Below are 16036 nucleotides of genomic sequence, written 5' to 3'. Positions count from 1 at the left end.
GTTAAATGTTTCTGATTTCACAGTTGCATTAAAGAGAGAAATGTATCCCAAATCAGAAGCTGAGAAGGCCCTGCGTGTCTAGCTTACCGTAGGGTGGCTGGGTCAGGTTAAGGCATAGGAGGTGGTATGCTTTGGGGCAGTCTTTTTTGTCACACATGACCAACTCTCCACCATCCCCACATTGAAAACAGTAATCCTCATGAATTTGCTTTGCTTCTGCTTTGACTTTCCGTCTCTTCTTTAACTTGGCATTTTTTGTCTTCTCATCAAGTGCTGATGCACATGCAGACTGGTAAGAAAGACAGAGTGTGGTTAACATCACATACTGACGATGCTTTACACAGAAAGGCTTGCACACACACAGCCTTCTGTGCAGCCCTGCATGTGGCCTAAAGACAACAGAAGGGCTTCCCCGGAGGACAGTAGAGTGAAGCATCTTGTCAAAGCTCGCCTGGGATTTTGTTCACTACAAAGCAGCAGTGCATAAGAACTACAGTACTCTTTTAATCTTCATCTTCATTTTTTAAATATAATTTATTTTTATTTTATGTTCACTGGTGTATGTCTGTATGAGGGAGCCATTACTCTTAGAACTGGAGTTACAGACAGCTATGAGCTGCCATGTGGGCACTGGGATTTGAACCCTGGTCCTCTGAAAGAGCAGACAATGCTCCTAATAACTTAACCTTCTCTCCAGCCCCTTCCTTGTTTGTTTTAAAGAGAAGGGGGAGAGACAGAGGCCTTCATTTACATGTTTCTCAAATTCAGCTGGCTGAGCTGGTGGGGACTTGGCGGGTCCTTGTCCTCCTCTGACTCTTTAGCCTTGGCTGGGGCCACAGCAGGAGCAGCAGCTAGAAGGCCCCCATGTTCTCAGCATGTGGGAAGGTGAACTCAGGACTACAGAAAGTCAGGACTCTCTCTAGTCACAGATGAAAGACTGTGGGACAGACACTGGCAACACCGCAGGCGGAGTCTTCTGTGTGATGTCATGTTCTTCTTTCTGTTCAGGGGTTAGAAGTCTGCCAGGATCAAACACCTGCTGGCTGACTGAGGGGAGCTGCCAGCATGTTCAGCAGTGGGGCTCTCCTGGCTCCCACTGTGCCTAGCTTTTGTCATCTGCACAGCACTGGTGAATTTCAGTGGTGAAATTACCCCCAGAGGCCCAAAAGAAAGTGGTCTTCTCAAACCAGTCTTCTGGGCTGCAGACCTTCCTTGCACAGGACCATGGCAGCAGCGCAGGCAGCAGTGTCCATCTTCAGAGCAGCAGTATGTTCCTGACCTCCGGAAAATCCTCCTTGGTAAACATAAAGCCATCCTTCACTCCAGCCCCAGATACAAGGCAACCATTTCTCCAGAGCTGGGTTGTTCTCCAGATCCTCACAGTGGCTTTGCACATCGTGGTGCTTTTGCCCATCAGCACAACAGCTACCCCTCAGAGGGACAGACGGATTTGCTTGGAGCCCACGCTGTCTGGCCCCCAATGGAGCATTCTGGATACTCACCAGTGACTTTAATGATTTGCTCTTTAGTATGTGTGTCTGTGTGTGGCTACATGCAGCAGCAGCTCACAGGAGCAGGAAGCACGACATCCCCAAGCTGCAGTCACAGAGGGTTGTAAGAGCCTGACGCAGACGCTGGGAACCGAGCATGGGTCCTCTGGAAGAGCGCATGCTCTTCAGCACTGAGGCACTAGACTGGAGCCACTCCAGCCGATGCCAGACCATCTCAACAAAGCAGCTGGACTTTCAGGCTGCCCATGCTTCCTGGGCACGACGGCAGCACACTGACTGTCACTGACTGCTATGGAGTTTTTAAAGACAATGTCACTTTAGTGAAGAGTCCTGATGGTTGAGCTGCGTTGTTTGTTTGTTTGGAATTGGAATGGTGGATTTAACTGCAAGCTGCTTTGACTTCATTTGTTCAGACCTCAGACAGTCTGAGCCCCCCAACCCCGCACCCATGACGTATAATTTACTTACTACAACAGATACCTTTTTATTTCTGCAGGGTTTTCTTTTGGGTTTGTTTGGTTTTTGTCTATCTGGGAATTAACAGTGATCTTCCTCCTCCCAAGTGCTAGGATGTGAGTCAGCACACTCAGGTAACATTCACCAGTTACACGTGCTTTGTGCATCTCAGAGCCTGTCGGACCTTACTAAAATAAGCTTCATTAAAAAGTGAGAATAGCAAGCTGGGTGTGGTGGCTCTGCCTGGAATCCCAGGATTTGGGGAGTGATGGTAGAAGAGTTAGGAATTTAAGTTTATCTTCAAGAACACAAGAGTTCAAGGCCAGCCTATGCTCCAAGAGATCCATCTCAAAACAGCACCACCCCCCCCCCCCCCCATCGACAGGCAACTGTGGGAATTCTGCAACAAAGCCAAGCAGGTCCCAGGCTCACTCCGTAGCACACCCCTTCCTGCCCTTGGGTGCAGGTCCTGGGCTCACTCCTGTAGCATACCCCTTCCTGCCCTTGGGTGCAGCACCCTGTACAACTGACCTTTGGCCTCACTCCTAGAAAACCGCTGCAGTTGTCAGCTCCGCAGTGACACACTGTCCTGCCATTGCCCAGACAATCCAGGTTATAATTAAATGTTAGCTCCATCCCTAAAACACAAAAGAAAAAAAATGATCCACAGTGATGTCACGAGGAAGAAATATTGCCAACCACTTTCACGAAGACACAGGGTTCTGAGATAAAGACTTGTCCCAGACTGGCAAGATGGCCCAGGGGCGGGTGAAAGGACATGCCACATAAGCCTGACAACGTAAGCTGCATTCAGATCCACAGTGGAGAAGGAGAGCCGAGGCCTAGAAGTTCTCACCTGTGCTCACAAGCCCACACAAATGCACACACTGTACACAAGATAATGACAGGAAGGGGCCGTGCGGCTAACAATCCCTGCCCACCAATGAGTATGCCAGAGCTGCGTGTTCTAAAAAGAGAAACCCTTCAACAAAACATGAAAGAGTGAAGTATGAACCTATGGTGAGAAGGGCTTCTAGCCTCGCCTCGTTCTACAGCTAAGCTCCGTTTCTAAGGCACAACTGTGACATCGTGCCAGTGTTAGGCATGCCTTCCACTGTGAACTAATCCACGTTCACAACTGTAGCTCACTACACTGTGAAAGGCCCAGGGGTCTGAGCGAAGGCGTGCTGAGCAGCCTTTCAGCGGGTACCCAGCTAGTGAACTGCCCTTACCAATTCCCTAAACCTGAAAACCTAGCTGGTTCTGCTGACGTGCTCAGTGGAAGGAAAAGGAGAGCAGTCAGCATGGCTCTGAGGTTCCTGGCATCTAATCTGAAACGGAATGCTCTTCAGAGCTGAAAACTAAAGAAAGAAAAAGAATCCAGTTGGTGTGGGTACAGCAAATTGCTGTTTTAAAAAAAGATTTACTTGGATTGTTTATAATTATGTGTATATGTGAGTGGGTGTGGGTGCCTGTGGGAGGTGAGGTGGAGGGGTCTGACCCCTGTAGCTGGAGCCACCCCACATGGATGCTGGGCATTGATCTCAGGTCCTGTGCAAAACAAGTATAGACTCTCAACTGCCCAGCCATCTCTCCAGCCTCCATAAGCTAATTACCTTTAATATGTTTTAAAAGCACACAAGAGCTATGCCATCTGGTTCCATTCTGCAGACATCACTATTTTGGGAAGTGAGGTGCCTACACTAAGACACTGCACTGTGGTGCAGACTCAACCATGTCCTCTGAGGCACTGCCCTGTGGCAGACTCTACATTGGCCTCTTCTGCATAAAGGCTCGACAGGTTTTCTCTTCGGATGGAGTTTTACCACACTGGCGAACAACCCCCCAGTTGTCTGATCTGAATAAACACACAGGGGCCAAGCCTTAAAGGATAACGTTCTTCCTGACGAGACAGGCTTCCCCAGTGAACGGACCCTGGCAGCAAGCTGCCCCATTACCTGCAGGGATATCACAAAGAGCAAACAGTCCGACTCGAACATCTCCATTTACAGTCCACTTCTGTGTCTCACAGTTCGGATTACAACTATGATTCATGAAACGAGAATAATTTCCCTTTGGCCCAGCATCGATTATACGGTCCTTCAGAGAGAGAAAGAGTTGGGGGATTGACATAAACTAAATCCAAGCCAATTTAGAAACATTCAGTTAGGGAACAAGACAGTAGCATTTATTATCAGCTGGTGTGTGCCAACTGTCAGCTCTAAAAAGACTACACACTCCTCCACGGAGTTACCACGTTCTCTCTTTGAGGACCTTAGGGTTTTTTTGTTTTTTTTGGTTTTTTTTTTTAAGTTATGAAGATTGGCAGGTCACGTGTTCAGGCATTTCTGATCACAGAGCTACATGGTTCAGATAACCAACTAACTACTCGGGTGTTTCATTGTTCTCAGCTTCTCTCCTACTGTAAGCTAGCAGTTAACCTGCTATGGGGGAGACAAATTAATGCCACGAGGACAGACAAGGCAACGAGACTCTCCGAGAGGGAGGTGACAGTCCTTCATCTCTGTGCTCTCACAGAGGTTACCTACACAGAACACACTAGACCACTCAGCCCCTCAGTATGGACTCTAACAATGTGGATAAGGGCCAAGGCCTGCACTGAGCTCTACAGACTACAGCATAACACCAGCAGCTGAAATTACCCTGTGACACATGTGCAAGCTGTAAACCTTTCACATAATGACATAACTACGTACGTCGTATCTTTCTTTTTTCTCTTTTGAGATAGTGTCTCACAATTCGGCTCTGCCTGGTGCGGAACTTGCTATGTAGACCAGGCTGTCCTTGAATTCAGAGATCTGCTTGCCTCTGCCTGAAAGTGCTAGGATTAAAGGTGTGTACCACCATGCCCACCATCTCTTTCAATGTTTTTTGTTGGTTTTCTGACATGTTTTTGCTTGTGATGAGGCTTAAACCCACAGCCTCACATACACTCTGCACATGCATTAGCACTGAGCCATGACCTCAGTCTGGATGATATCCTGACTCTTTTAGAAACATCACGAACACAGAGAACATGGGGAATTGTCATAGTCCTTTCTAACAATCTTACTAAACAACTATGGAACTGTGCCTAGACCGAGCTTCCTCCCTCTGTGAGGACAACGGTGAGCAATAAGGCCAAGGCTATGATGAGACATGCAGATACAGATCAATCTCATGGGTCATAACATCTTTGATGTTGGTTTCTTTTTCTGTGTTTGGTTCTTTTTTATTTAGACAGGATCATAATTATGTAGCCCAGGCTGGCCTCTAACTCAAACTTATGATCCTCCTGCCTTAACCTCCCAAATGCTGGGAGCATAGGAACGTGCCACAATACCTGGCTAGTTTTATTTTAATGAGTTTACTTCCATTTTTCTTATGCCGACATTCATTATTTTCCTGTCACTTGTTTTACATGTATGAGTGTGATGCCTACATGTATGTATACGAATCAAGTTGTGTCCCTGGTGCCTTTAGAGATAAGAGATAGCAGGTCCCCTAGAAATGAGGTTCCCGAATGTTGTGTGCCAGCATGTGGGAGCTCAGAACCAAACCCTGGTTTTCTGTAAGAGCAACAAATGCTTCCAACCACCGAGGCATCTCTCTAACTCTCTTGTCATTTTTTTTTTAAAGCTTAATAAATACAGAGAAATTTTTGAGCTTTTGGCTAATCAGAAATTTCAAGGTATTTTTATAACTCAGAATCATAGTTGATTTCTCCAGCAGTGCTAAGGAACCCAGGTCTCTCTCACTGCCCCAGACATGGTCACTTTGTTCCTGCTTAGCATTTCCCTCTTGCTGGAGTCTCCCGACTAAAGCGGGGTTCCTTCTGCACCCCTGAGATAATTACAGTATGCACTACTGAAAATAGTCATAGTTTACTTAGAGAAAATGAAAAGAACAGAAACAGAAGTCAACATAAAATTATGAACAAAACATAAAACGTCCCTTTTTCTTACCAAAAAATAAAAGCAATTTTACCTTGGTAACAGTTAACATATAAAAATTAGTTACACTGTTCTCGTGGGCTCGCTTGATTCGAAGTCTGCACTCTTCCTCATCAATTAGTTCACCGACATACTCATTCACAAATTCCCCCTGCAAAGAAGCATTGAATACGGACTATCAGCTGTACAGTAATGCACATCCTCACACCACATGTATGAACAAGAAAATTAACTAAAAACATTTCTGAGGGTGGGGAATGTAATGCAATTAGCAGAATTCTTGCCTAACTTGCATAAGGCCATGGGTTCAATCCCCAACAGCACATAAACTGGGCGTGGTAGCACATGCTTCTATAACCCCAGCACTGGGAAGGTGTAGACAGGAGCACCACGAGTTCAAGTCCCCCTTGTGTGGATTTCAAGGCCAGCCTGGGCACAGGAGATCTTGCCTTAACAACAACAAAAGCCCAGGACTGCAGGAGAGTAAAGCTGTCAAACAGCAGGTTTGTCCTAGTTGGCCTGCTGTCACCTCAACAGGAGCTTGAATTGTCTGGGAGGAGGAACCGTGAATGAGAAAATGCCTCCATCAGATTGCCTGGTGCCAGCCTGGAGCTATTCTCCGCTTAGTGACTTATGGGGTGCGCCAGCTCACTGTGAGAGGCCACCCCTGGGCGGGTGGTCCTGGAAGGTCTAAGGAAGCAGGCTGGCCAGTCGTGGTGGCATACACCTTTAATTCCAGCACTCAGCTGGAGTTTCAAGACAGCCAGAGCTTTAAAAACAAACAAAGCAAGTTGACTGCACCTTGGTTTCTGCTTTAGTTCAGGCCTTGAGTTCTTGCTCTGAACTCCTTTCATGGTCGACTACAACTGTAAGCTAAAACAAATCTTTTCCTCCCCAGTTGCTAACTAAGACACATTAAAGTCATGAAAGCACCTCAGAAACAACACCTGGATTGTCACCTGACTTCTACAAGCATGAGCTCACATGCCCTTACACCTATGAGGGAGGGAGGGAGGGAGGGAGGGAGGGAGGGAGGAAGGAAGGAAGGAAGGAAGGAAGGAAGGAAGGTAGGTAGGTCGGTCGGTCGGTCGGTCGGTCGGTCGGTCGGTCGGTCGGTCCTGAGAATCCCTCTTCAACCCTAGACATGGTTACTATTTATTCGCGGTACCTGAGTGGCAGGCTTCTCCGTGCACGCACTTCCAAAGGCAGCAGGTGCGTTTGCCTTTTCTTGCTGACATTATTGTTATATTCCCAAGGGCCCCTGTGGCATGTCCCTGACTTTTGAAGCCATCATCGTCACTACACTCACAAAGTCCTACTAATTTGTAGCTGAGGGAGTGGTGGCATTTAGAGATAAGAAATGGAGAGCTCTGGACCTGACACACATAGGGAAGACAGGGTATGCTTCTGCTCTCTCAGCCTTTGATTATCAACTAATGACGTTTACAGCAAGCTAAAGAAAATGCAGGGTTCTACTGTTCTCTCAGGGTTCTCCAGTGGTCTCACGGAACTGTAACAGTGTTAACACTAGGAAGCCGGTGTGGGCACGCACGCACTCACTCACTCACTCACTCACTCACTCATGCATTTACACACTCACCCACTCACTCAGGCGCTCACTCCCTCACGCAATCACACACACACTCACTCACTCACTCACTCACTCAAGTACTCTGGTCAGGCACTCATGCACTTACACTCACCCACCCACCCACCCACTCATGCACTCACTCACACACTCAAGCACTCAGTCAGGCACTCATGCACTAACTTACACACTCACTCACCCACCCGCACACACGCACTCAAATACGGAGTCCTGTTACCACATAACCACATTCAAGATTGTATGGAACAGCACAGGGAGTCTCCAATGTTCTTTCATGGACACACCCACCCTCTATCACATCAGCCCCTAACCCTTGCCAAACTAATCCATCAGTATAATTTTGCCATTCAAGGATGTTCTATAAACATATTTATATAATATGTAATCTTTTGAGACTTTTTTTTTAGATTTTGTTTTTTTTAAATTATTTATTTTAACTGTATGAATTTTTTTTGTTGTTGTTTTGTTTTTTGAGACAGGGTTTCTCTGTGTAGCCCTGTCTGTCCTCGAACTCAGAAATCCATCTGCCTCTGCCTCCCAAGTGCTGGGATTAAAGGCGTGCGTCACCACTGCCCGGCACTGTATGAATATTTTGCTTGCATGTAAATCTGTGCACCACTTGCATGCCTGGAGCCCTCTGAGGCCAGAAGAGGGCATTGGATCCCTTGGAACTAGAGTTATAGATGGCTCTGAGCTGCCATGTGGGTGCTGGGAATCGAGCATGGTTCTCTAGAAGATCAGTCAGTGCTCTTAACTGCTCAGCCATCTCTCCAGCTCCTAAAGATTTGTTTTTGCTGCAGGAGATCTGATGCCCTCTTTTGACCTCTGCAGGCACCAAGCAGGCATATAAAGCAAATAGAAAACACTCACACATAAAATAATTAAGGATGTTTTTATTTTATGTGTATGACTATTTTGCTGAGTGTGTGTTCATGTGTGTGTGCACACGAATGCACTGCAGTGTCCAGAGAGGCTGGAAGAGTGTTTCAGATGCCCAGGAACTGGAGTTCACAGTTTTGTGTGGGTGCTGGGACTCAAACCTGGGTCCTCTATAAGAGTAGCAACTGTCTCTAGTGACTAAGCCACTACAACTATGGGGATAACTTAAAAAATAAAATGTTAGATCACCTAAGTTGTACGTTTTAGTTGTCTTTAATGGCTCAGTAAGACTCCTTAGTGTGGATGTACCACCATTTGTTTAACTATTTGCCCACAGAAGAAGACTGGCCAGTCTTTCTAGATTTTTGCTGTTATAAACACAGTTGCTGTACACATTTGGGAAGAGTTTTCATGTGATTACAGATTTTTATTTTCCTAGTTTAAATAGCCAGCAGGAAGATTTGTTATATAGTACAGTACGTGTGTGTGTGTGTGTGTGTGTGTGTGTATTTAAGGGATCTGGCAAACTAGTGTTGACAGTGGCTGCTCCGTTTTCACTCCCACCACCAATGCAGAAGAGGTCCAGGACGTTATATCCTTGAAAGAACTGGGTATTGTCATGGTTGTCATAAGTGGTGGACTCATGAGTGATACCAGGCAGTTAGTCAGCTCCTTGGAGTTACAGCATCACTGACCTCTTCATCTTGAAAGCTATGCTCACTCACTCAGTCTAGGGCGTCTATAAGACTCACTAGCACTTCAAACTCATCAGAGGAAATAAATACCTTGAGAAATAAGTGTGCGTGTGCTTAGTATTTTCAGGGATATTCCCTCCATATACAAATTCTCCTCAGTTCTCATTACTGGATGGCTGCGAGTATCAGTAGTGCAGACCTGCTGGCCTTGTGCGTGTCACTCTCCTGGACTGCTGGATCAGGCTCCATCCTAGCACCTTTTCCTTTCTCATGGAACCTCCATTCTCCAGGCAAAGTTGTTCTCTTAAACTCCACATGTGCCAGGTCCTCAAGGTTGGCCCAGATCCTGTTTCTGATTCATGCCATTCATCCTGTGATCCCTCCTCTAAGGATGTGGACGGTGATGGCACGCATGGGCTAACAAGACCTTGCTGTCTAAGATCTCAATGTCTGTCGTGCTAAGTGGAGTCTCTCTTATGCCTCTGATGGGAACCTCAGATAGCATGGAACTGGGGAAGCCACAGAAAGTTAACAATCATTATTGGATAACGGTAGAGGGAAAAAAAATCTCAAAACACAAGTCCTCAGACCACAGCAACAAAGAATGGAGTTCTATAACTACCAGGTAAGCTGGGAAGTAGGTCCTTCCCTGGATAAGCTAAGCATGCAAGTTTGGTTGACTTCTTGCAATCCTAAATGAGGATAGGTCGGCTGAGCACAGCCCGACCTACGGCCCCTGTCAACTGTGATAATGAAACTTGCATCAAGTTTACACCATTAACTCCTGTGTGTACTTGTTGTCCTTGTACCATGAGCATGTCTAGTGCCCATGTTGACCAGAAGAGGGTGCTAGATCCCCTGGGACTGATGGTTGTGAGCCACCATGTGGATGCTGGGTACTGCAAATTGAACCTGGGTCCTGTGTCAAAGCGGCCAGTGCTCCTACCCCTGAGCCACCTCTCGAGCCCCTTAAGTTGCTAACTGGTTCTGTTTTTGAGAAAGGGTCTTACTTTTAAGGCTAGGCCAGAATTCCCAAGTTTATATAGACCAGCTCAGCATCAAGTTCTTGGTGATCCTCCTGTTTCGGCCTCTCAAGTGATGAAAACAAGCGTGGGCAGCACAAGCAGTTTTAAGTTCCTAGCTCTGTGGTAATACTTCTATACCGTAATAGAGAACCAGTGTGTCCTGTCAGTAAGCCACCCTACTAAAGTCATCCAGTAGTTCTTGCCTAAAGGACTGCTTAGGCCTGGCTCTTGTCCCGTTACCACTCAGTCTTCATCACTAGTGTGCAGGCTCAGTCTGCTGTCTCTTAGGTCCTCCTTGAAAGCAGGAAGCATGCTTTACCACCACCACATCTCCCTGGCCTCCCCACTTTTTACATTTATTTCTCATTTTCTGTATATAAGTGCTTTGCCTGCATGTATGTATATATGTGCATCACATGACATGGTGGTGACCAGGTCAGAAGAGGGCATCAGATGCCCTAGAACTAGGGTTATGAATGGTTGTGAACTAGCTAGCACGTGGTTGGGAAAATTCAGGTGCTCTGCAAGAGCAACAAGTGCTTTTAACTGTTGATGTCTCCAGCCCCTGTCTGTCTGTCTGTGTCTATCTGTCTGTCTGTCTGTCTCTCTCTCTCTTTCTCTCTCTCCTTCTCTCCTTCCTTCCTTCCTTCCTTCCTTCCTTCCTTCCTTCCTTCCTTCCTTCAAGACAGGGTCTCACTATCTAGCCTTGGCTGTCCTAGAACTCATTATGTAGAACAGGCTGTCCTTGAACTCACAGAGATCTGCCTGCCTCTGCCTCCCAAGGGCTAGAATTAAAGGCACATGCCACTCTCCCATCTCCCAACAGCTGGTTTCCTGATAAGAGCCACAGGAGATTCTCAGGCACTCTAAAAGCTGAGACCCCACTATTTGATTGAATCATAGGGTTTACTAGAGATTTTAATTTTGCTTTTAAGCTCTTTGGCTTTAAAATATTTCTCCAACTGGTATATGTTGCTTATACTAGGAGATTCTTTTGAAAAAAATTGTCTCAAGGTATGAAAATAAAAATAAGTTATAGAGTTATAGTATCTCAACTACCCCTACCACTCCTGCACATAGAATCTGAGGCTTTACCGAGCTTCGACTATACATGACAAACTCTCATTACAGACTACTTTAGTGATCCGGTGATTCCCACAACACACTACGGACTATCATTACAGTCCACCTTAGTGATCCGGTGATTCCCACAACACACTACGGACTATCGTTACAGTCCACCTTAGTGATCCGGTGACTCCATCACACTCACAGCTAATGAACTGAGGCTGCAGCAAAGTTCCGGGCTTGCTAGTTTCTGCCCTGGTGGGTAATCAACTTTATTGCGTTGCTTCTCTGACATGTTTATCCACCACAAAAAGCAACAACAATATGTTTGAATCATTTCACTTAATTAAAAAAAAAAATTGAATACAAAAAGCACAACGCCCCTTCCATTTAAGGCTCATCAAGTGACAGTGACGATGTGCATCTGTTATCCTTTTCCACTCTTTTCTCACTCAGCAAGTGCAAACCCTGTGAGAAGGCGCAACCTTTTGTCGTAAGTAGCCATGCTTCTTACAGCCACGTCACAATGCTACTGACGCGTCCTAAGAGACAAGGGCAGGCGTGCTGCGCTGCCACCACATTACCTTTTTAATGCTTCTCTTGGTTCTGAGGCCCCAGCCTCTCCGCTCAGTTTTGATGATCTCTGCGTCGGGGTACAATCTCTTTGTAAAGCACTGGTTCTGACAGCGGTCCCCAGCAGGACACACCTGCGGGTGACACTCGTACTGTGACATTCTGTTCAGACACTCTGACTCCAGGCCGCATGGGTTCTCATCACCGGGCTTGCAATTACAGCGGGGGATCTCCGACAGGTCAGCCACCTGGATCTGTACCTTCCCTATGACTTTGTTGACCTAGGAGACAACAGAGCAAGAGAAGGGTGGGAGAGGGTGAGGATCTGTGAGCAGCGCAAACTAAACATCAGAGCACTGTGACACGACTGCGGAAAGCTCTTTATCATGGTTTCTCCAGAATAAACTAGGAATAATAACTATGTCTATCTACTAGACAAAAGGTTGAACTTGATGTCACGTCTTATTTTCTCTTGTTTGCCATGGGCTGATGAAGTTTAACACCTGAAATCAAGAGACTACAAGCTATTTATGAAGTCTGGAAGAGGGGGTTAAAGATCTATACCCTCATCTGATGGCAGGGTACTCTGGTAGAAACAGAACAGAATTCCACATGAGCCACCGTTCTCAGGTGGTATGGCCACCAAAAACCACTGGCTTAACCAGGAGAGGGTGACCAGCAGGGGGCATTCCTGTAAGTCAGGGGCTTTAAGCAGCAGGGAGGCGTGCTCACCTTGATGTGCTTATAGGGAGGGGGTTTTCTGGAGGTTCTCTCTATCTCCAAAGCTTCCTTACTTTCACGCTGGGCTTTCAACTCCTGGAAACGTTTTGCAGCTTCTTCAAGTGCTGACAAGAAGAACAGGCAGGTCGTTACACACCGTTAGGGTGGGAAGTTAAATTCTACCACCCTAGACAGGCTCTGCCTCTGGCTGGAGGCTTACTTTTTTAAATTATGTTTTGGAAATCACCAGTCACCACCATTATAGAGGAAACAATAAATTAGCATCAAATACTATGCTTTGTACATGCGTCAGAGCACAGGTCTGACATCAGTGACAAAGACCTAAGTGACCCTATTAAGAAAGAGTGCTTGTGTACCCTGTCCTAGATTTAAATTAATTTTACCCTTACTTAGAAAGCTAGACTTCTGCCATGTTGCAAAGGTCTTAAGGTCTTCTTGGGAAGCCTTTCCTACTCATTTTTGGTAAAGGAGTTTCACCTGACTAAAAGAAACTTCAAACACAGCCCAGTGCTCCAGGCTTTAAGCATCTCAAACCTGGCCCTGATGTCAGAGGAAGTTTATGGACGTAAAATCCCAATGCCTGGTGAACATTCTTGAGTGGCAGAAGCTTCATGTGCAAATAAGAAATACACACCTGAGTATTAGTTCTGAGTCTCTGTACACATGGTCCAACTTACCTTTTTTGAAGGTCTTGTTAATGCTAGTCTGTCCCTCAGCAAAGTTTTTGTCTCCTTCAACATAAGGGAACACTCTGCCTTGGTGTACCCAGTAGTAGTCATGAGACCCAAAGAAGAACACAGGGAAGTCCCCCACGTCATGCTTAAGGCCCTGGATGTTCAGCGGCACAGACCTGGGACTGCAAATCTCTGCAGGCCACCATCTGAGAACAGAATCGACAAAGTGAAAACCTCACACTCTTCTTCACAGGCTGGAAGGAGAGAAGGGGTCAAATTCTAAAACACACAGTAATTAATCTGATCACTTAAAAACTTAGTGAGGCAGGCATGGTGCTACATGACTTTAATCCCAGGTAGAGACAGGTAAATCTCTGTGAATTCACTGCCAGCCAGGTCAGTGGAATGAGTTTCTAGGACAGCAAGAGTTACTTAGTGAGACTCTATCTCAACCCCACTCCCCCACCCCCAACCCCTACCAAAACCACCACTACCACAACAAAAACTATTGATGAATTAACAAAATAAGGACATAGGCTAAACAAAGTAGGCCCTAACAGCTTTATGTGGTTCTTTCTTTAAAAGATTAACATTTAGGGCTGGAAAGATGGCCCAGCAGTGAAGAGCACTGACTGATCTTCCTTCCATAGATCCTGAATTCAATTCCCAGCAACCACATGGGGGCTCACAACTATCTGTGATGGGATCCAATGCCCTCTTCTGGTGTCTAAGGACAACTACAGTGTACTCACATATATAAAATAAATAAATCTTAAAAAAAATTAACATTTAAAAATTATAAAATATGTATCATGACCATATCAGTTATAACATTTAATAGGAGAAGGACAATGGACCCATTTCCCAGCTCTGGAATTGGGATGTTAACTAATATGACTCCAGCCCATTTTAACTGTAAGAAATTCATACCTTCCCAAACTCGATGGACTCACTACCTTCCCAGGCAGAGAAGATTATCTCTGAGGAATGAAGGACTGCTTCTAGCAGTCAAAGGGACTGTTTCTGAGAACAAACACTGCAGTAGTAAAGAGTGAGTACTACATGCAAGTCGGCATTTTCAACCACGGGAAAGCCTCTTGATTTGATACACCAGGCTTCACGTCAGTTAGCATTCCAGAGTCAGTTCTTCTTAATACACACAGGATGTGAGCAGAAAAAGCATCTCCCCTATGCTCTCGTCACAGAGACTATTAACATGAAATGTATTCCCCAAATGTTAACCGTTAACCACACATTGTACGGGGGGGGGGGGGGGGGGGGGGGGGAAACGGACCTTTAATCTCAGTCCTTTGAAAGCCGAGGACTAGCATCACAAGTTACAGGCTAACCTGGAGAGAGTCTGTCCCCACAGATGTATCCAGATCCACACTTAAAGTACACACATATACACACACATGCAATACTTTTCTAAGATTTGTTTTTTTTGTGTTTGAGTGGTTTGCTGACATATATGCATGTGCCCTTTGTGTGTGCTGGGTGTATACAGAGGTCACAGAGGGCTGCAGATCCTGAGGAACTGAAGTCACAGACAGTTGTCAGTGCCACTGCAAAGCCAGTCAGTGCTCTTACTGCCAAGCCACTTCTCCAGCTCCCATTCGAAAAACCCTCAAAAACAAAAGAACAAAAACCCTTACAACAGAGCAAGGAGCAGTGCCAACAATGGCAGTCTCACCCACTTAAGAGGCTGGGGCAGGAGAATCACCTAAGTCAAGAGGTTAGCCCAGGAAGATTTTGTCCTAGCCTCTAAAAGAAAAAAAAAAAACAAAAACCACCCAAAACCATGGATGCACACTGCTTATGCTTAATGTGCTCTTTAAATTCAACTCTTCGTGCAAAAAATTTACAATATGGTTGCGATTATCTAGAAATATATTTTCTTCAGAATTCCAATAGAATTCCTGATATGGTGGTATACACCTTTAATCTCAGCACTCAGGCGGCAGAGGGAGGTGGATCTCTTTAATTTAGGTCAGCCTTGTCAAAGTTTGAGGCCAGCAAGAGTTACATAGTGAGACCCTATCTTTTAAAAAACATGTTGAGGTGAATGTGGTGGTGCGTGCCTTTAGTATCAGCACTCTGGAGGCAGCCTGGTAGACATCTAGTCTACATACGGTCCAGGCCAGAGAGAGCTGCACAGTGAGAGCCTGTCTCACGATAACAATCATAGCACATATCAAGGCTATTAATTATTTTAAGGGAGGGCCTGGGGAGATGGCCTGGTAGCTAAGAACACAGGCTGCTCTTCCAGAGAACTCGAGTTAGATCCCCAGCACCCACATGGCTGCTCACAACTGTCTGTAACTCCAGTTCCAGGGGACCTAACTACCGCTTCTGGCCTCCCTGGGTACATAGCACACAGACACATATAGAGGCAAAACACCCAGATACATAAAATGATAAAAATTAACAAAATTAACAAAATTAACAAAAATATTAAAGCCTTAACATGTTGGGTTTCAGGCTGAGGTGTATATTTTACATACCAAGATGGACCTGGCCCCCAGGTTCTCCCAGCATCCCTCAGCCTCTGCCTGTTACAGGGCATATCCTGCCCTCTGCCTTGAACTTCCCCTCCCCCACAGGCTCTCTCCTATATAATCCAGACAATTTAGTCTCTCCTCTCCTCTCTCTTCTCTCCCCCTTTCTGCATTTTCTCTCTTCTTGCTTGCGCGCTCTCTCTCTCTCCCCCCTCCCCATGACAACTTACCAAGCCCTAGAGCAGCTTTCCAATAAACCTGCCATACACTCTCATATTAATCTCTCTCTTTTTAAGTGCTATGTTTTTATTTTTTATGTGTGCATATGCACATGTGTGAAGTCAGGAGAGAATG

General features: G+C 45.9%; 1 protein-coding gene across 5 annotated transcripts in view; it reads right to left on the bottom strand.

The window, feature by feature from the left end:
* The window catches only part of Nsd3 (nuclear receptor binding SET domain protein 3), a 112570-nt gene that overhangs the window by 5567 nt on the left and 90967 nt on the right, over positions 1-16036 (bottom strand). For 4 of the 5 annotated variants that reach the window (XM_076913930.1, XM_076913931.1, XM_034520743.2 and 1 more), the window contains 7 exons: positions 13188-13390; positions 12502-12614; positions 11781-12050; positions 5955-6071; positions 3926-4067; positions 2499-2605; positions 88-289 (listed from right to left, as the gene is read on the bottom strand). In XM_076913930.1, the coding sequence (XP_076770045.1) occupies positions 88-289; positions 2499-2605; positions 3926-4067; positions 5955-6071; positions 11781-12050; positions 12502-12614; positions 13188-13390 (1154 nt within the window). The remainder of the gene's footprint in view (positions 1-87; positions 290-2498; positions 2606-3925; positions 4068-5954; positions 6072-11780; positions 12051-12501; positions 12615-13187; positions 13391-16036) is intronic. The other variant, XM_076913932.1, reaches the window with a different exon arrangement.

This window comes from Arvicanthis niloticus, chromosome 16 (genome assembly GCF_011762505.2).
Source record: "Arvicanthis niloticus isolate mArvNil1 chromosome 16, mArvNil1.pat.X, whole genome shotgun sequence".
Taxonomy (NCBI): domain Eukaryota; kingdom Metazoa; phylum Chordata; class Mammalia; order Rodentia; family Muridae; genus Arvicanthis; species Arvicanthis niloticus.
Note: the sequence above shows the minus strand (reverse complement) of the source record. Positions and strands in the feature narration are given on the sequence as shown.